The 20,581-nt window shown below is 57.3% G+C and overlaps 1 protein-coding gene across 1 annotated transcript in view; it reads left to right on the top strand.

Moving 5' to 3' along the window:
* The window catches only part of Serinc5 (serine incorporator 5), a gene marked incomplete in the record, with an annotated part of 71,405 nt that overhangs the window by 20,390 nt on the left and 30,434 nt on the right, over positions 1 to 20,581 (top strand). Inside the window, 1 exon segment of the mRNA XM_013513014.1 lies at positions 4,647 to 4,814. Within this exon segment, the coding sequence (XP_013368468.1) occupies positions 4,647 to 4,814 (168 nt within the window).

Consider the following 20,581-nt stretch of genomic DNA (forward strand, 5'->3'; position numbering starts at 1 on the left):
TGGGCAGGCAGTGTTTTGTTTCTTTATTGTTACTGATTTTGTGCGTTATTCATTCGGCACACATTTGTTGAGTCCGGGATGGGCAGGCAGTGTTTCGTTTCTTTATTGTTACTGATTTTGTGTTCTGTGCTGGGTGTGGCCTGCGCATCTGTAATCGCAGCACTCTGGGAGGCTGAAGTAGCATGACTGCACATTTGAGACCAGCCTGGCCAACTCAGTGACACCCTGTCTCTGAAAACAAAAACGCCAAGCCAAACCAAAACAAAGGGCTTGATTTGTAAGAGCATTTTGGGGTTCATGGCAGAACTGAGGAGGTACAGCACCGATCTCTCCCATGTACTCTGCCCCCAGAGGTGCCTTCTGGTTTCAGCTCCCCACCAGCGGGATATGTCGTGGCGTCTGATGAACCCAAGCTTGTGTTCGAGGCCTGAGCTGTTCAGCAGAGGCTCTGTGTTCCTGGGACGCTGGTGGGGGCTCGGCCAGCCAGCAGCCGGCCCTGCTCCTTCTGCAGGGGAGGCTCAGGGTGCTAGTCCTAGCTGATGCTCCTATTGCTGGACTCGATCCCAGCCCCCGGAGAGCTTGCCTGCGGCTCACTGCTGGCTCCCAGACAGAGCCGTCATGCGGAAGGGCATGGAGGAGCAGAGCTGCTGAGCTCATGGGGGAGCACAGTGGGGACAGAGCTGGGGGGACGGCACCAGGGCCCTGACAGAGACCCCAGGCTGTGGCTCCATGACCCCAGACATACCCAGGAGCAGCTCTGCCAGTCTCCAGGGTGTATCAACCATCAGGTATCCCTCCACCCTGTGTGGGACCGTCCCAGGGTGAGAAGGCTGTCCATGGCCAGCGCAGATGGGACCCCACTTTGTTCTAAGTTCTGCTCTTCCAGAAGCAACTGGTCAGTGAGGAGGGCTCTGCAAACTCTGCAGTGCTCACATGAATACTTTTTCATGAGTGAATGCTGTTTTGAATTTCTGCCCAGTATATCTGTATATCTGTATCTTAACCTGTATCTATATCTGTGTGTCAGTTTTTAGCTTCAGATAGTCTGTTTGTTCTCTTGGTTACTGGTATCATTTGCTTTGAAGAGTAGCATTTGGACTAATAGGGAAAGGCCACCATGAATTACAGTATTTGAAAGGTGCATCTGTGTACACCTGAGCACTTCTACGTGCACATACATTTTGAAGCATCTTTACTCCTTGTGGTGCTGTTAGGACCTGCTATGGCTGTGTCTAGCATGCCATCACAGGTGGGGCTTTTCCAGAGGTGGCTGGATCCAGAGTGTGTGACTGATTCATGATGCGATGCTAGGATTAAGGCAGTGTGATTACTAAACTGGTCCACTGACTGGTTTGGCACTGCCCCAATCCCGGTAGCCTAGATAGAGTATAAAAGGGTTAGAAAAGTGCTGTTAGGGCCCCTTGTTGCTTTGCTGTTTTCTGCCCACCATGAACTGTTGCCCTCTGCCATGTCACTCTGCCTTGGAGCCAGCTGAGTATGGACTGAAACCTCCACAAACTGTGAGCTAGATAAACTTTTCTTCCCTTAACTTGGGTATTTTGCCTCAGAAGTGAGAAAAGTAGCTAAGAACCCGCTGTCCCTCATGTGCTAGACAAGTGCTGTACCCCAAGCCATGCTCTGGGCCACCGTGGATGTTTTTTAAATGCAGAGTAAAAGAACAAAGTACAGTTTGAAAACCCTGGTCCACGCAGTGACGTGCAGCTTCTATGGCGGAGAACAGGGTATGCCCTTGCTTTTCCATTTTCTGTGATCACAGCCCTTGGTGCTGTTTGCCTTTGAGTGACGCCAGAGCTCTCGGTCCTGCAGGGAGAGTTCTGCAGGTGGCACTGGTGTTCACTTGTGAGCAGTGGGGTTGTCAGCTGCAAGAAGAGATTTGTCTGGCTCACGGTTGTGGAGGGACCGGCACAAGATGGGTTGGCCCTGCCGCTTTGGGCATGGGGTCCCCATACCCTCCCTGGCCCGCAGACCTCTCCAGTGCCTCGCGGTGGTGCCATGCTCTGGCCGCGCCTTTTCCCCGTGGGCCCCTGAGGGTCGCCTGAGATGCAGACCACAGCCGTCTGCTTCCAAAGGTTTCTTTTCCCAAGTAAGATGAGCGTTTTGTTTGTGGCATTTGAATGTGAAATACAGGGAGGTTGCTGGGCCTGGTGCCTAATCCGAGAACTTGGGAGGCTGAGGCAGGAGGATCACCGCAAGTTTAAAGCCAGGCTGGGGATAGATAGTGAGTTCAGGCTCAGCCTGGACTATATAGTGAGACTTTGTCTCAAAAAAACCAAAAAAATAAAAGAGAGAGATAGAGATACAGTGAGGCAGGTTGTGTCCAATCACATGGTGTAAACAGCAGGAGGGAGGAGCTCTTGGTGAGTGGAGAAGGAGGGAGATGGGGCCCGGACAGTCAAGCCAGCTGGGTGTGTGTGTGTGGCGTGGGGATGGAAGGAGGGAGGGAGAGAGAGAGACAGAAAAACGTTTGGGTACATGAGAGGAAAGAGACCAATAAAATCAGAGGTTGAAAATACAGATGAATGATTGTAAAGAAGCCCAGTAAAAATACATGTAGTCTTGTAACCCCAGCTGTCTGGGAGGCTGAGGCAGGAGGATCACAAGGTTGAGCCTAACCTCGACAACTTTGTGACTTAGCAAGGCCCTGTCTCAAAAGGCGGTGGGGGCTGGGGGTGGAGTTCAGTGCAGAAGCCCTGGGTTCTGTGCCCAGTTCCAGAAACAAGCAAACCAGCGACCCCCAGCACACAGGCAGTCGCGTTCGGATCCCACCTGTGTGCGTGTGGATCTGCCGGCCCACGTGCAGCAACTTCTCCCTCAGAGCGGCAGCCCAGGCTGGTGAGTCCAGGAGGCTCTTTGAGGAAGACAGATTGGGAGATACGGTGTGAAGTGCGGAGTGCGCCTCGGCACACCTCGGGAGCCATGCGGGTTTCACCCTGCCCTGACGCTGGTGCACCTGTGTCTCCTGCGCACCTGTGACCTGCCCTGTCGTCGTCGGCGATGTGCTGTGTGGACGCCTTGCCAAGCCCCAGCTGGCTGCCAGTCGTTACGAAGCCTGACTGTTGGCCTGGTGCTGTGTCGGGACCTGCAGATCTGGCGGGAGCCTGCGGCTTACCTGGCCGCATTAGTGGAATCCTTGCTTACCCGGCCATCTGAGGAGGGTTTCCGCCGCCCCCAGAGCCGGCCTCCCAGAGGCTAACGTGGGCCTTGGTACCGCCCTGACTATGCAAATGAGACCGAGTCTTGTTTTCTAGTTTTTGTTCTTATGAGTGCATGGTGCGGTGTGTGTAGTGGTCACATGCATTGTGGGGCGTGCACACCCAATTCTTCCTGTCCCCCTCCCCTGCCCCTCCATCTCTCCGTCTCGGGAGGGTACAGACCTCGCTTGTGCCCATAGGCAGGAGGCGCAGAGCCAGGCTGCTGAGCTTAAACCTGTGCCCTCTTTGCAGCTTGTGCTTTGGGAAAGACCTGGCTCGCCACGTGCAGGTCCTGTGGGGTGAGTGGCCTTGGGCCGCGCCGTACCCGTCCCTGCCACTCATCACCCTCAGGCGGAGGCGGAGGCAGTGGCCGCTCTCCCGTGTCCTGCAGGTGGCTGGTGGAGCTTTCGCACCCCAGGGGCCCCTGGGCTCCACGCAGCTGCTCTCAGGCCTCGGTTTCCAAGGCCCTGGTCTGGCGCTTGACTTCCTGTTTTTCTTGTCCTTCCTCCTTGCTTGTTTTTCAAGCCCTCAGCCACTTCCTCACCCTCTTTGATCTGCCAGAGGTGACTGGTATCTTTCCTGTATATCACGGCATCTCCCCGCCCTCCATACTTACCCTAAAGGTGTCAGGCCAGTTCTGGGCAGAGCTGGGCCACACGCCGAGCCCAGGGTGCCTGGAGTGTGGGCATCTTGCAGGGGGAAGGCCGGCCTGCCAAAGGGGGGCATTGTGCCTGTGATGCGGCCGTTCAGGATGTGACCCCAGCTGGGTCTCCTGCAGCCCAGCTCGACCCTGGCAGTAGCCACCCAGAGCTGGTACAGACCTGGGTTCGAGGCGCAGATGTAAGATTGTCCCCCGAAGGTGCCAGTGGCGAGCCTGGTTCTCTGTGGCAGCCTGCTAGCATCTCCCTTCCTTGGGTCCGATTACTTGGGAGCAACGTGTGCTTACACCTGCTGGTGTATTATAAAGGACACAGGTGAACAGCCAGGGGAGGAAAGGCCCAGGCCAAGTCCAGAGGGGTCCCAGCTCTGGAGCACCTGTTCCCGTGGGCTGGGGGACACTGCCCTCCTGATGCTGGAGGCTGTCCCTGAGCCCTCTGACCAGGGGAGTAGAGAGGCCACCACTTGGCATGATGGGCTGCATAAGTCAGTGTCCAGTGCCCTCCCTGGAAGTGGGGTGTGAAATCTCCAAGCCCTTGGTCATGCGGTTGACCCCCCTGCAGCAGCCGAGGCCATCCAGGAGCCCCTAAAGCCCCTCTGAGCCTATGCAGGTGTGGTTTAAATGGTGCCGCGTCACCGAGCTCACTCCTGAACCCAGTCCTCCTGCGGACCCTGGGGTTTCCTGAGCTCTGCTGCCGGGAGCCTGGGCTGCAGCCAGATGTGTGTCGTGGGCTGTGCTGTGGCGTCACATTCTGAGGCTCTCTTGACCTTCCACAGCTGGCCTGCTGCTGCGGGACGGCGGGCTGCTCCCTGTGCTGCGGCTGCTGCCCCAAGATCCGACAGTCACGCACCACCCGCTTCATGTACGCGTTCTACTTCATCCTGGTCGTCGTGCTGTGCTGCTTCATGATGTCGCCAACGGTGGCCAAGACCATGCGGGAGCACGTAAGCCGGCCCCTCCTGGGCAGGTGCTCGGTGTGGGGGCTGGGAGGCAGATCGGAGGGCAGGACCAGCCCGCCACCAATGGGGGTGCATGTGCTTCCCCAGGGCCCTTCACCTGTCTGCTGCCTCTGACCCAGTGGGTGGTCCTGCAAATAACGTAGAGTAGGCCCTGGCATGCCTTTCAACTCTGTACATCGACCCGGGGGGTCTCCAGGGACCAGTGACATGGGTTCCAGCCACTCCTCAGGCTGTGTACACCTAAAGGGATGTATGTAGGACTTCTGAATTTCCCGGTTGCCCCTCAGTGGACCTCTTGACCAGCCAGATTATGGGGGGTGTTAGGGGGTCTTTGAGGAGCCCTGTAATATAACCTCACCTTCCTCTCCTACCTTCTGAACACATTCACAAAGGAGATGAAAATGTCAGCAGGCAGATACCAAATACCAGGTGTGATGAAAAATTACTTCAAATGTTTACAGGTGGTTGTCTGAGTATCTAAAATTATAAAATCATAAAATTAACTGCTCCCACTATACCAGGATGTAACTGATCTTCTCTTACTGGATGTTCAAGAACTGAGGTTTGAGAGACCAAAGCTAAAAAAGATAACCAGCTAAGAGAACAGCCACTATTTTTGCCCTGCCCTTCCAAGGTCAGCAGGGACCTGGGCATGAGAGGACCTTTCCACAGGGCCTACAACTTTGGTGAGCCACCCAACCTTCTGAGCAGGGAGATGGTTGGACCCCCGAAGGACAGAAGTTGACCAGTGTGCATTGTGCTAGAAGGAGATCACTGAAGGGAAAAACCTTCCCATGCTTCCAAGGAGAGCCACGTGGTCCAGCATGGATTGTGACCCTTCCTGGCAGATGGCACGGACAGAGGATGAACTGAATGAGCTAAGAGCGTCTGAGTGTGGCCCCAGCAGAAATGCCTGAGGAGACTTAGCTGACCTTGATATATTAGGACTTAAAGGTCTCACCTTAAGTTGGTCCTGAGCACCTCATGACAGGAGGACATAGCCAGAGATATGCAAGAGTGACAGTGATACAGGCTGGGCATACAGAGGGGCTGCAGTCACTGACTCCTGCTGATAGTCCTGAGGGCCAGCTGGTTACAATTGCTGCTTAACCCCTTAATAAGGGTTTGACGTGGCTCCTTCCCCAGTCTGCCTTTGCATTGTATTGCTCATGCTTTGGTCATATGTGCTTTAAGCTCTTGGTAAAGTTTGTTTGTTCTCGCCTCAAGGCTGCCAAATGCCAAGTGATTATAGGTGCCAGGCTTCTGCCTGTTGCACGAACCTCCCTGCTGAAGTCTTCCACCTGCTGCTCCCCAGCTGTGACCCCATTCAGCTCGAAGAAGCCAGATCGGTCATTGCTGGTTTCCCCAACAGCAGCTGGATGGCTGTCTCACAGGGAGACTGTAGGGACAGGGTCCTGTAGGCAGGGAAAAGAGCGGGTGGGGTGGGGCCTCACCGAGCTTTGTTAGAGGTTAACGGGGAGACTAAGGGCGGAGACCTCTGCTTCTGCAAATTAGACTCAAGCAATCAGAAAGACACAGGCAAGGAATCCAAACTCAGGGAGGTTCCAAGCACTGCAGTCCAGGAAAGCCTCTTTGCTTAATCCTTAGCACCACCCCCATAATCCTAGCCTCTACCAGCAGCAGGAAAGGTCACGTGATGGGAAGAAGTCCCAAGCAAGCACCAAAGACAACAAGGGAGACAGCTGGTTTCCAGAAGCCTACTTGGGACAAGGATCTCAATAAAAAGGAGCTGCAGACGAGAATGCACGAGTGTTTCCCTGTCCTGTACCCCCTTTGTAGCTATTGGCTTTCTTTCCTTTTTTTTCCACCTTGAAGTAAATCTTTAGTTTAAAAAAATTTTATGCCAAGGTCACATTGCTTCCGTCTCCACCCCTCAGCCTGCTTGAGCGTGCGCATATCCGCGCGCCTGCCCCTGAAACTCTGCGTCTCTCACTCAGCCCCGTGGGTCCCCTTGGCCTCCCTTGGTGACTGGAGCAGCACGGAGTGGGCGGCCTGGCCTTTCTGGGCTGGGACATGACAGCAGAAGCACACTCGGGCAGCTCTCGTCCCCGGAAGGTCTGGCTGTGCAGATCTGTGTCTCCTTGAGCCTCCCGCCCCACCTCATCCCTCTGGGCATCCAGCGAGGAGGTGGAGGGAGCTGCACCCACCGTCTGCCCTTCACAGCTGTGCACTGAGGCTGTGATTATTGGGATGCACACAACTGCTTCAGAACAACGACTGTGTTTGTTTTGTGTTTTGCTTTTTTGCCATGCTGCAAACAGAAGCCAGGCCTCAGGCACGTTAGGCAAGCACTCTGGCGCCAGCCATGCTGGCCCAAACCATTTTTTAAAAGCACTGATCCATGAGTCAGAGGAGACCCGGGGAGGCTTTTGCTGGTAAAGTGCTTATAGTTGTGCTTGCGTCATCTTGCGTGCTGCCGAAAGGACCAGCAGACCCGTGGCACCTGCATTCTCTGGGTGCAGCGAGTGAGGCGCGGTGAGGGCTGTGTGCGTCCCCGCAGCAGCTCAGCGTGTGCTTGGGTAGGGCAGAGGCCCAGTCTGCTGAGGCCTTGAGCAGCCGCTGTGCGCGGGGTGGGGAGTGGGTGGGGAGGGGTGGGGGCGGAGCAGTACACTGAGAGCTCAGGCTGCTCCATCTTGGCGCTTCCGCGGGCTTCTGCCTGGCGGGTTGTGGCAGACGGGAGGGACTTGCAGCGCTGACCGGGCAGCCTGCACTACCCTTCTGGAGCTCTGCCGGGTCTCACTTGCGCGTTTTGCTGTTCTAATAGTGTCACATTCCCTCTTGAATTTGGCCAGCAGAGGCTGGGGCCCCTGTGGGTTTGTGGTGGGTACAGGGTCCTGATCTCTGCTCTTAATAAGTTGTTGGTTCTGGCAGAATTAAGCCTTGGATCGTAGAGACAAAATCTGGAGCCATGCAGGCCTGAAGCGTCGCTCTGGGGGAGCTTGTCAGGAAACTTGAGACGGGAGGTAGAGAGGAAGCCGCAGGTGTGGGCGTCACGTCTGTGACAGTTGAGCACCACCTGGTCTCTGACAGCCCGGCCAGTGTCCCACTTTCCGCTGCTGGCAGAGCTCCAAGAACGGACGAGGCCGACGGGTATTACCATGCAGCTGCGCGGAGGGCTGCCGTTCTCAGAGCTGATGTGTGCTGTGTAGTGAACACCACACCCAGGCTCACTCTGTGTGCTGTGCCTTCCCCGTCACCCCGTGCCCGCCTGAGCGTAGGCACAGGGAGAAAGCCGAAGGTCTTTGCAGTCCTTTGTACCAGGCCACCAGCCTCCAAGCGGTGGAGTTGGGATTCGGACCCAGTCTGAATGTGTTCTGAGCTCCTGGGCTTTGTATGAGGGTGCTCAAAATATACAGTGAGCGTTCAGATTTAAAATAAATTATTACAGTAAGAGTCACGTTGGCATTAGTCCCCTCAAAATCCTCCCTGTTTGAGCACGCTCATCCCATTGTCCGGCCACTTTCTGCAGCAGCTCTGGTGTCCTCTTTCCTAAGTGTCGTTACCAGGTGTGATCAGCAGTGTGGTGAATGCTGCTGCCGAGTGCCGTCCAGCGGAAAGGCAGCTCGTAAAAACCCGATGCCGTGTCTTTCTCATCCATTAACTCACTGGATTGGCACGTGTGAGTTCTGGGTCTCCCCTAAGGGCAAAATGGCCACAAAAACAAACTGTTTTGAATCCATTCAGCACAACAAGGCAGCCAGGACAGCACAAGTAAAGACCCCCCAGGAAGTGAGGACCCAAAGCTGCTGCGGACGGTGGCAGAGCTTGGGATGGTGTGTTTGAAGCGAGGGGGACACTCTGAGCAGGGTTCAGGCAAGTGCCTTTGACTGCAACACATTGTTAAGAATTTAAACACCCACTGTATTTTTGGATGTGTTGTCCCTGGAGAGGAGGAGAAAGAGCAAGGCCAGGCGTGTGTCAAAGCCCCGGGAAGAGACGAAAGCCTGACTGAGCCGACAGTGGCGGTGGTGGTGTGGGGTGACCTGGGGTCAGAGAGCAGATGGCGCAGAGAGGAAGGGAAGGGGCAGGCTGACAGGGGCCTTTGTGTGGTCTCCTCCCTGTCCTGAATGCACCTATTTAAACTTGGCTTGGCTGGGCTTCCTGCTGGAGAGACCGGTGGGAGGGACTGGCCCTTCCCACCCTCGAAGCCTCCAGGGCGGCCTCAGGCCGCAGAGGAGCTGAGCTCATCTCCAGGCAGGCGGCGCAGGCCGTGAAAGGGCCCTTGTGGCAGGCACGCTGCGGGTCCTGGGTCCTCTGTGCTGGCCTGGAATGCTGGGGGACGAGTTGGGAAGAACTGCATGCCTGTCCAGGCTGAGGGCTGCGTCTCCTCTCGGGTGTGTGGGCTGGGAGCTTTGGCCCGCAGCATGGTCAGCTGGTGCAGGTCCTGGCCTGAGTTCAAGCTCTGGGGACCGGGGAGACACTGCTTGGCTCCTCTGCTCTGCAGGAAGTGTCCCTGGAGCTGTGGCCTGGGGCCGTGAGGCTCCACGCTCCCCTCAGAACACAGGAGCTGTGTCGTCCTGAGCAGTCCTTGACACTCACCCTGTGACCTAAGCGGGCGCCCGCCTGGGCTGTGGGGTGCCTGTGGGGCTTACATTGCCTCCACTTTGTGAGACAGGCTGTGGTGTCCAGGGGAGTTGGGAACTCATGATCCTCCTGCCTCAGCCTCCCGTGTGCTGGGATCACAGTCATTCATCACCTTGCCGAATTTTTATATTCATTTTAGAATGTAGAACACGAAGGAAGATGTCAAGAGAATAAGGTCTCCTGACAAAGCGTGACCGCCATGCTCGGACAAGGATGGTGGCCTCTGGGTTTGGTGCTGGGAAACCCCATGGGCCTATGAACAGGAGGAGAAGGAAGGTTCAGGCTTCTTGGAGAGTGGGGGCTGTAAAACCCAGCCGTCCTTGGAGAAGGAGGATCCAGTCCCTGAGGCCCTGGCGCCTGCCCCTACAGCTCGCTGAGCCCAGCCCCTCGGAGGACCATGAACATCCCCGACCTGAAGTGGCACGGCTGTGGGGCTTTCTAAGATGCTGCAGAGGGTGGCATTTTCTGCATTTTGGGTTCTCCACGTCCACAGCGCCACACTGCGCTTGGTGAAGGGACGTGTGCGGGTGCGGTGGAGAGGACTTGCATCTGGACTGTGTTCACATTAAGTCGTGCGGGCTCCGCCTGGGTCGAGGGGAGGCTCCGCGGTCTCTTTTCTAGGGCAGCCCGCTTTGTGTGTGTGCCGTGCTTCGCATGTAATCTTGCCGTTCTCTTTGACACCTGTTTCATTGTGCACACTATTTCCTGCGGTGGGTTTGGGTAGTTTTCCTTTGAGTAGTGGCAATACAGAAGCCACACTTCTGCCCAGGCTGGCATCAAACGTGCGATCGTCCTGCCTCAGCCTTCTGATTGGCTGGGATTGCATGATGCTGTCACCCAGCCTCCCCTCTTGCTGGTCCCCTCTGTCACCTGCTTGTCCTCCTCCAAGCCTGGGTCCCAGCCTCCTGTAGCGGTGCCCGACCGTCCTGTGGCTCCGTCACTCCCCTCTGTCCTTGGCGGTGCCCGGGGACGGGGAGGTTAGGGGCACGGCCTTGGAGCTGTGGCCTGGACTTCGCCCCCAGCCGGCACTGCTCACCTCCGGCCACCTCTCCTGTCCCTGCTCTTCTGTCCGAACAGTCTTCTTGTGCTGCGTGGGGTTTGGGGGACGTGGAGATTGGGCCATGAAGCTGGAGCGGCCGGCCAGGGGGCTCCTTATCTTCAAGCTCCGTGACAGCCCTCGCGTCAGACTCCGCCCCGATAGACGTTCACTTCACTTGCAGCAGCGTGGCCGGGCCTGGCAGTGAGCCCCGGGACACACGCGGTCGCTGCTCTCATGCAGCCGCAGTTGCACCCCAGCATCCCAGCCAGGGTTCCGAGCATTTCTGCCGCCCCACCCTAGCAGCCCGCTGAGCTCCTCGTCCCCTGTGACACCACCCGCAAGTGACCGAGCCCTGCTCTGCCCTGACTCTGCCCCAGAGCGAGGCTGGAAGCTCAGTCCCCAAATTCAGGCTCCGCTTGAGAGTGGAGCTCTCGGAAGGTAGTTAGGGAGGCTGAGGTCGGAGGGCGGGCTGCAGTGGGAGAGGGACCCGAGCTGGCGCGTGTGACGCCCTGCGCTGAGCTGGATGGGGCAAGAAGCCCTCCTCTCACCCGCTGCTGGCCCCCACACTCTGCTGCTTCCCAGACTTCAGAACCGTGAAACCAAATCTGTGTTCTTTATAGTTTACACAGTGGGGGGGGCACAGAAAACGAATAACAGAGGGAGTAGCACTTTGCCCCTGGCTTCTTTCACTTGGCGTGCCTTAGTGTCTGCCCACATTGTAGTGTACATCAGCATTTCGTTCCTTTGCCTGGCTGAATAGTACTCCGCTGCTGGACCGTGCCCTAGCTCGCTGACCCACTCAGCATTCAGTGGGCAGTGGGCTGTTTGTACCTTGTGGCCCTCACTGGTCGTGCTGCTGTGAATGCTCCGGTGCCGGCTGTGCGTGGGTGTGTTTTTGTTTCCTGTGGCTGCGTGGCTAGGAGTGGGCCTGCCGGGCTCTGTGTGGCCTCGGTACTCGCCCTCCCAAGGATCCACTGCGCCGTTCCCTGGAGCTGTGCCTTCCCGCATCCCTGCCCTGGTTGGACGTCACAGTCACAGAGCCGGGTGAAGCCCAGCTTTCTCCGCCCCGGCCGCTCTCCTCCCTGTGCGTGTGCCCGCCTGCTGCCCGGGCCTCGACCACTGCTTCCCCTGTGGTGGGGCCTTCACGGCCGTCTCCGAGGTTCCCTCCGAGGAGCTGCAGCAGTGTGGTGCCGGGGGTGTGCCAGGGGTGCCGGTGGTCCCAGCCCAGCTTGGGCCTTGCTGCGGGTTGGCCTGAGCTCTGCGCTCTGCGGGCCTTCCTTGTCGCGAACGGCCCAGGCCTGGGGTCACACAGTGAAGGGACCGCGCTGGATGGAGACGCCACTTTCCTCAGCCCGACTCAGCGGCCAGGTCTTCGCTCCATCCGGAGAGTCTGCCACCCCGTCTGGTCGTGAGCCGCTTTGCCTCCTGCCTGGGACCTGGAGAGCGGAGAGGGGTCTGCAGTGTCACCCGGAGCAGGGACGCCAGAGCCACCACCCCCTGCGGGGTCCCCTGCAGGAGACAAGGGGGAGGGCAGTCACAGGTGTGAAAAGTGACAGCAGGTTCCATGAGTGTTCAGTGCTATGCGGAGGAACAGTGATCCTTTCTAAGGATGTAATTTGAACAAACTGTTTGGAAGGTAGAAGAGTCCTAAGTCATGGACAGGTGAGCGTTGGTGGCCCGGGCAGTGCAGTGACCTGTCCAGGCTGCAGTCCCAGGTACAGTGGAGACTTGAACCCAGGACGTTCTCATCTGACCAGTGTGTCCTGCCAGATGTTCACAGAATGCAGAGAAAGCTGCTGAGCAGGCGTGGCCTTCCTGCGGCCCCACGGTCTTCTGGGGGTGGCGGCACAGAAGCCGGCCCCCGTGGCCGTCTTCCCACCTGCCTGTCCGGAGCAGCGCTGCGCTCTGGGAGGACCATTCCTTGGAGGTGGAAAACAGGGCCCCACAAAGTGTCTGTTTGTCCAGTGCCTTTGCTGGGAAAACGGACCCCACCTTCAGGCTGTGCTGGTGGGACCATCTTTTCAAAACAGACACCAGCAGTGAAAAATGTGCTTGTGTCTCTGGACCGCCCTGTGGTCTGTCCTGGCCAGGAGCAGGTCTAGCTCCAGTGTTGGGTGGGTCCTTACCCTGGGGTGCACACGGAGGCCCACGCGGACCTCTTTCTTCTCAGAGCTGCCCTGGATGTTCTTTGTTAGAGCAGTGTCAAATTAAAAAACACAACAAAACACTGCTCACCGCTTGGTTCTGGGGGATTTGCTTGTTTTGCTTCGTTTTTAACCCTGCGGAGGTGGCATGCTTTTCTTCCCGAACAGCTCTGGAGGTCCTTGCTCTGCTGGGCCTGACCTGCATCAGGGGCACCCAGCATGAGCTTTTGAGGTCCAAGGTAGGTTTTGTCTGCCATGCCCCAAGGCCGTCCCCGACCCCTGGGGCTTTCAGAGTTGCTGGGGCAGCTGGTAGTGAGTGTCTGCCGTTAAATCCTTCCTCCCTGTTGGCCGGAGTGAGTCCCTACACGTTTCCCAACAGCTTTAACTTTGGCCTAAATTCCAGCAGCAACGCAGGCGGCCTCCGGATGAAAGCGGAGTGGCCAGCCTGCTCCTCCCCTCCCGGCCTCTCCCTGCCCAGGCAGAGGGTGTGGGAAAGGTTTGGAGCAGGCAGCTGTGGAAACCGGCTGTCCTGCGGAGCGCCCCCCGCCTGGTTTTTTTTCCCCCTTTTTTTATGTTTGGAGTTTGAACCAAGGGCAGAGAGGCTTGGTCCTTGTCCAGTTGTAATGAGCTTTCCAGGAGCGGGGGAGCAAGAATCCAGCTTCCTCTCGTCGGCCCTCAGGGCCCCCTGCCCGGGGTCTTCGAGGGGCGCCAGATGGGAGTGGGAGCCTCCAGATTGGCCTGGCTGCAGGGGGAGCGAGGAGAGGCGAGGAGGGGCCCCGCAGCATGCAGGCAGTCTGTGTGTGTGTGTGTGTGTGTGTGTAAGGACGGTGAGAGCCCTCAGGCCTGTTTGCCGTGGATCTGCTTTGTCAGCCAGAGTCTTAAAACACAAACGGAAAATCCCAGAAGTGGACGTTCAGACGTCTCCGGTAGTTCACTGCCTGCGGTATGGTGCCCAGGCAGGAATCCTCTCTGTGCCCTGTATATCCGCCCGCATTTGCCGCCAGCCTAGGGCAGCCTGTGGCATGTGGACATCCTGGCCGCTGAGTTGGGGCATTTATGTCCAGGACACCCTCCTGGTAGGAATTTATGGACCCAGGGTACTAGACGGTGACCGTGGCAATTTTATCACAGTATATTGTTGTAATTGTCCTATTTTATTATTCTTTGTTACTGTTAGTTGTTTTACTGTGCCTGACTCAGAAATTAACTCACGCATGTGTACAGCAGAAACGTAGGTGTACAGAGTGTGACCAGTCAATTCGGTGGGTGTTTAAATAGAAATGAAAACGCCAGGCCCGGGACGTAGCTCAGCGGCACAGCGCCTGCCTGGCAAGTGTGAGGTCCTGCGTGCGATTCCTGGCTCCCCCCGCCCCATGAAATCGTTACTCCAGTAAAAGTCACGCTGGCACGAGGGGCCCTCCGCCCTTGCACCTTGAGCACACTCATCCGTGGTCTTGCCACTTTCCGAAGCGGTTCTGGACGTTGTCTCTCATGTCTTTTGTGGCTGCCTTGGTGTCCCAGATCGATTAGAAATGGTCTGTCAGAGAAAACATGACGGCTCACCCCCTGGATGAGGCACTGTGAGACGCCTGGCTCTGCCCCAGCGTCAAAGTGATCAGGAAAAGGAGACATTCTGAATGGTTCAGGACACTGAGGCAGCACGGACAGCTCAACTAAAGACACTAGGAAAGAGGACCCCAGAGCTGTTGCAGAAGGGGGCAAGGACGATGGGAGGAGGGTGCTTAAAGCGAGGGGGAAGACTTTGAGGGGATTCATGTTTTTTACGGCAGGGGTAAAAATTTTTAAAAATCTAATCATTCATTGTCATTTGCGTCACACCTGTGTCCCAGTTTTATTGTCTGTGTTAATCTTTTACTGTGTCTGCCTTATAAACTGAACCCCCTCCCGAGTGTGTACAGGAAAAGATCACCCAGAGCTGGGTGCTGTCTGTGGGTTCAGGCCCGTGGGGGTCTTGGCGTGTATCCCCGCAGGGCTGGGTGGTGAGACTCCTCACTCTGACCCTTCCCGGGCGTGAGCAGGGGCACTGCGTCACTGTGGTTAAACTAGAATTTGAGCGCATGCTTTAAATTGTATCTGTTCATTTATCCACTGATCCATTGAAGTGAGTGCAGACCCTCCAAGGGTGCAGGGAATCAGTGTGGACATAGAGAGTTGTCCCGGGAGCACGATCTCTGCAAGCAGAGGAGGCCGGAGTGTTTCTGGAAGCCCGTCTCAGGCTGCGTGAGGCCTGGTGTGCGTGTGTGTGTGTTCGAGTCCCCTCCACTCCTGGTGCCTGCATTGACCCTGCGGTGACGTGAGGATGTGGACGTGCGGCCCCCATCCTGGGGGGACACTGCTGAGATGAGGGGACGTTTGTGGTGTGACGAGTTGGTTGCCCTCTCCAGCTGGTTGAGTGAAATCTCAAGGGCTGGGTATTTGGGGGTGGTGGTTTTTCAAGTTCAGCAAAACAGTGTCTGCAGCCCTCAGATCAGTCTAAAATTATCTTCCAACGGCAGGCTTTCATCAGCCTGTGGTTATTTTCGGGCTCGCAGGCTGTTTGTGTAACATGTGAGGCCTTTCTGCCCGAGCCCTGAGGGCACCACAGGCTCGCAGTCTCTCCCTGCCCTCCCTCCAGAAAAGACAAATGGAGACGCTGCTTTGCTGCTGTAAACCTCGACATGCGGAGGTGTCCAGTGTGACTCACTACAGCCGGTTCCACGCGGCCACGAGGGGCAGCTGGGCTTACAGGAGAGGTGGAGGGACATCCCAGAGCTCCTAGGAAGGTGTCACCCTTGTCGCCTGCCTTTGAAATGTTAGTTTGTCCTTCTGCCTTAGCAGTGCATGCAGCTCCCCAGCCAGCCTCGACTTGTGCGGGGCTGCGCTTTCCCTGGTTAGGCGCGCGCGTGAACACGCTGGGCTCCAGGGATGTACCGGGCACCCGGAGACACACGGGACAAGCGAGTGTGGCGGCATTCCAGAAGAACTTCAGTTATGGATGCAGGGGGCGGACAGGCAGGGACCCGAGCCGAGCTGCAGGCCCTGTGTGAGACGCTCAGCGCCCCGCCCTGCCTCTGTGCTGGAGGTCGAACTCCCCCAGGTCCCGCTGTGTGCACCTCCAGCCGGGCTGGCCAGCAGGGGAAGGCGGCGGTGCGCTTGGTGTGCTGCACCTGCTGCCCCTGTGCCATTCAGAAAACCATTGACAGGTGAAACTAACCCGCGGGTTTGTGCATGCAAAGCACGTGCTACGAAGGGCTCAAGTTTCTCTCTGTGCTAAGTGAGTGAATCAGACACAGGAGCTTAAGCATCGCAGGGCTCTCTTACCTGGGAAACCGGAAGTATAAATAAGGAGCAAAGTAAAAGATGGGAGGCAGCATGGAGACAGGTGTTTGTAAGCGGGGGAGCGAGGGACGCAGGGGGCTGAAAAGGCACGAGGCTGTTAGGTGCACACGCCCCCTCCACACGACAAGTGTGAACACCGTGCGCTGTAAACCCAGGGCCCGAAAAGCAAGCAGGCAAGCGAAAGCAAAGCGAAAGGTGCCCTGGACGTGGTGAGGGTGGCACAGGTGAGCGAGGGGAGCCCAGCTGGTGCCTGCCTGTGCTGGCCCCTGGCGGTAGGGCTGGGGTTCAGGGAATCCCAGGCCCCTGGGAGCTGCGGGGCATAGCGCGCACCACCACGCCCGGCGTGCCCTGTCTTTTGAAGCATCGAAGGCTGGCACCTAGGGTGCGAAATCATGAGCAGTCCAGATTAACCACACACACGTGCGAGTGAGTGTGTGTGTGTGTGTGGGGGGGGCGTTGCCCTGGAGAGCTCCCTCCTCGTGAGCATGGACCGGGCTCCTCTTTTATCGCTGCTGTGTCTCCCCAACGCAGAACAGCCCTGCGCTGCCCACAGCGGTAGGGATGAGCGGAGGATCAAACCCTGTGCTGTGTGCATCGCTGTGAGCGTGTCCTGTGGTGTGTTTGGCTATAAAGGATACGCATGCCGTTCTGGTTCCGCTGGGTTTTAAAAGATTACACAGAAGACAGTCATGCGTACGGTCACTTTGCATGTGACATGTGACGTGTCACACTGTGTGCCGGGTTCCTACGTTGAAGAACTCAGCAGGTGCAGTTGGCGAAGGGATGGTCCCCTCTGCCTGGAGTCCCCTTCGCTCCGTCCCCCTCTCCAGGGAGCTTACCGGGTTGCCTCCTTTGTGGGGCTTGAGCCCCCCACCCTGTCCGTCTCTCAGCCCCTTAGAGCCGACTGCCCTGGACACCCTGTCCGAGGTGACACCGCCCTGCCCTGGGCTGCTTGCTGTCCTCTGTCCTCTGCCGCACGCCCGGCCTCCTGCCCGGGATTGCAGGCCAGGCTGTGTAGGCCCCGCAGGACCGCCCTTGCTTCACGGCCCATCCTTGCTGCTGCTGTCTCGCTCCAGCTGTGTCGCTCTGCTTCTTCCCTGGGCTTCCTCCCGATTCCCCTTGCCCGTTTGTCCCCGGTATGGGCACTTCTTCCGTATCTGCAGTCTGTGCTCCCTTGGGGTTGCAGGCGAAGGGGACCCCGTGGACCACCCGTGATGAGCCCACTCCCCCCGGGCAGGAGTGTGACAGGAACAGGCTGCCCCCGCCCCCCAGCCACTGTCACCACCCTCCGGCCTCGGCCTCCTCTGCAGCTGCAGAAGCCAGCGCTGAGGTGATGCTGACGTTCTGGCCCTGGCCGGCTCGGCCCACCCTCCCCACTGGGCGCTTGCTTCGTGAGGCTCCCCCAGGAGCCTGCATCAGCTCCTCCAGCTGGGGTCTGTCACACTGGCACCTCCCGAAGCCCTTTCCATGACTTGAATCCCGAGTCTGCTGTGTGCGCTGAGCTGGGGTCCCCCACTCCTCTTTGGGCGGCTTCCTCGGACCCCATCTGGGGAACATCCTGCGAGGTGGCAGGGTCAGGTGAAACCGCTCCCTGTGGAGTTTTCATGTCCTGATTTTGGCTATTAATAGTGACACATCAAAGACGTTTTTCTTAAAAACATTCAGCCACCTAAACACAAGAGCAGGGAGTGCTGGTTGTTGTTACTGTGAGTCCCCAGACAGCCCAGGTCCCTGGGTCCCCAGAGGGTCTTCCCTGGGCCCTGCCGTCAGGTCACCGGGCTCTGGGGAAGCAGGGCCTTGCCGACGCCCTGCGATGGCACACTGCGGTGACTGCTGTCCCAGAGCCGGGAAAACTTCAGGAGGACACAGCCAGCCTGGGAGGAGCGGAGAGGCCTGGGTATCAGGCGGGCACCTGCGGAAATGCTCCCCTGGCACCGCATGATGACACAGAATGCTCCCGTCTCCTCAGAGTTTCCATAATTTCCTGCTCCTGCCAGCTGCCCAAGCCTTCTCGGCAGCTGGGTGTCCTGCTATGACCTAGAAGTCCGATCTAGCGCATGCGAGAATGCTTAGCTCCCCGGATCTCCTCTCCGCTCTCGGGTCTTCCTGCGTGCTCTCTGGCAGTGCCACTCAGCCTGCGCTGTTTCTCCAGGTGCTCAGCTGGGTGTGCAGGGCTTTCTGTGGCTCCCCCCCATGCTGTTCGCTGCTGATCTGCCCGAGACTGGGGCTGGGGGACATTGCCGGTGTCGCTCCTTTCGGGGAGAAGGGGGTGATCGTCTTCATCCAGCTGTCTTTCCTTAAGCTTATTCGCTTTCATTCCTGTTTGGGAAGTGTTTTCCTGACCGTAAGCTCAGATACACTTTCTTCTGGGGGCTGCCTGGGTCGTTGGAGACCTAGTGGGTAGGCAGGGCGGTACTTTGGAATTCACTTCTTACAGATACGTGCTAGGGCAGGATTTGTGGTCTGAACAGTTGACCTGCAGCAAATCCTTCACCCGTGGGACCTGAGCACCTGCTGAGCCCTAAGAGCCTGGCATTCCCGTGTTCACAGGCGGGTGCCCCCCAGCAGTGGTCTACCGCATGCCCGCTTCCCTCTCTGGATGCAGACCGTGGCACAGGGCGAAGGACCCTTGCTTAGTGAGGCCTGAGGGTAGGAGCTGTGCTGAGCATTTCATAGACATTATCTGGCGTAATTCTCTGGTAACCTGTGTGAGGTTTTCATGGTACAGAAGAGGAAATGAGCCCAGCAGGGAGGAGACCTTGCCTGAGTGAGCAGTGGAGTCAGAGGCTTCTCCGTGAACTGTTGTGTCCTCCTTGATGGCTGTGGCTCTGAGCTTGGCTGCCAGAGGGCTAGCCCCCCACATGCAGCAGGGGCCCTGAGTATGAGCCGACCCGGCTGTGGCCTCTGGTGCCCCGACAGGCTGCGGAGGTCACAGCCTTGCTGAGTGGAAGGAATCCTGTGTGAAGTCTGTGTGCTTTCTCCAAAGCCGGGGTGGAGTTCAGAACAGCAAATATTTAATCAGAGCAAATTCCTCTTGCTGAGCTCCTGTCTGCTTGTTCAACCTGGAGGTTCTTTGCCTAAAAATACTCCCTACTTACTGAGGCTCAGTGCCAAACCACCGTGGCGCTAATGGAGGTGGGACGGTGCTCGGGTGGGTGTGCGCCCACTTCTCTTCGTCTGTGGTGTGCAGTGCCCGGGCACTGGGCACTGTGGTGGATTAAATAATGGTCACCTTGTGACACCCAGCCGAACTGAGTCAGCGTGGTGCTGGGCGTGGAGGGCTCACCTGAGGACTTGCCAGCGGCGTAAAAGAACTGGAAGGGAAGGTGTGTGCTGTTGATTCTCCTGGAGAAGCTTGTCACGCTGGTTCTCCTGATGTGAACTCAGCTGTTCTCATCATGGGAGGAGCTTGGGACCTGTCGCTGAGGATGGCTGCAGGTCTCTTCGGGGAAGCTCTGCTCCTTACTTTGAGCATCGCTTCCTGGCGCCATTCAGATTCCTCAGCCTGCTGGCACAGACTTTCTAGCTTACCCCCACACTAGCCTTGGGCCTTCCCCGTGCAGATCCCTGAAACAGACTTGCATGAGACATTGCTGTGGGCTCTGGGCCTACAGCTGGACTCGTGTTGGACATCACGGTGGGATCCAGGCCCTTGCTGGATTCTTTGGGTCTCTAGCATGTGGACAGATCTCCGGTACTTGTTTGCCTTTGACTCTTTGGGTGAATATTATAAAGTCTTACATATTACGTGTCCTGTGTTAAATCCATTCCCTTGTGAGCCCTGACTACAACAGGTGACTTCCCGGTGGGTGGAGTGAACAGGTGGGATTTGTTGGGAGAGGGAGCCTAGCAGCCCCACCTGCTGCATGGAGGGGGGGGTGCAGATCGGTTTCCACTAACAGACTTGAAGGACTTCGTGCAGGAACGCCGGACATCTCGTTTGCACACATTCCCAAAAGTGCCCCTTTTTACATTATAGCAGTCTGAACACGCAGGCGGCTCTCAGAAGCATCTCTGCGGCCCCCCTTCCCTGCTCAGGGTGCTTCCTGCCTTTGTGTCTGGTCCCTGCTGCAGCCCTGGAGCCTGTCCTGACCTCGAGTCCTGACCTTGTGTCCCAACCTCACACTCTCACTGGGCCTGCAGACCCACACGCCGGGCTCCTCAGACCCTGGATGCTGAAAAGCAGAGCCCTGTCCTGTCCTTGTAATGGAAAATAAACTGTAGTAAATATTTCTTAAAGACTGTAGCTTCTAATTGAGCGGTCAGACTCAGCTGACCTGGGCCACACAGCTGCAGCTCAGAAATAATTGACTCAGGTCTCTCTGGCGAGCTACACAGTGCCCTGCACATATTTGTTTTTCTAAGTTGTTTGAAGGAGTGTCTACCCGAGACACAGGCCAGTCCTGTCAAGGCCACACTAAATCTTGTCCACTTGCCTGGCCTCTGATATCTCCTCCCATCTTCCTGCCTCATGATAAACGACCCCTCCAATTAACCTAGCCTGACACTCCTGCCTGACAACGTATGACAAAATGTATGTAGCCAGTTGCAGGCAAACCTATGTATAGCCAATTATAAACTAACCCATTATTCACTGTGTAGTTCCTGCTTACGAATAGTATGTA

This window comes from Chinchilla lanigera, unplaced genomic scaffold, assembly GCF_000276665.1.
Source record: "Chinchilla lanigera isolate Chin_1 unplaced genomic scaffold, ChiLan1.0 scaffold00017, whole genome shotgun sequence".
Classification (NCBI taxonomy): Eukaryota; Metazoa; Chordata; class Mammalia; order Rodentia; family Chinchillidae; genus Chinchilla; species Chinchilla lanigera.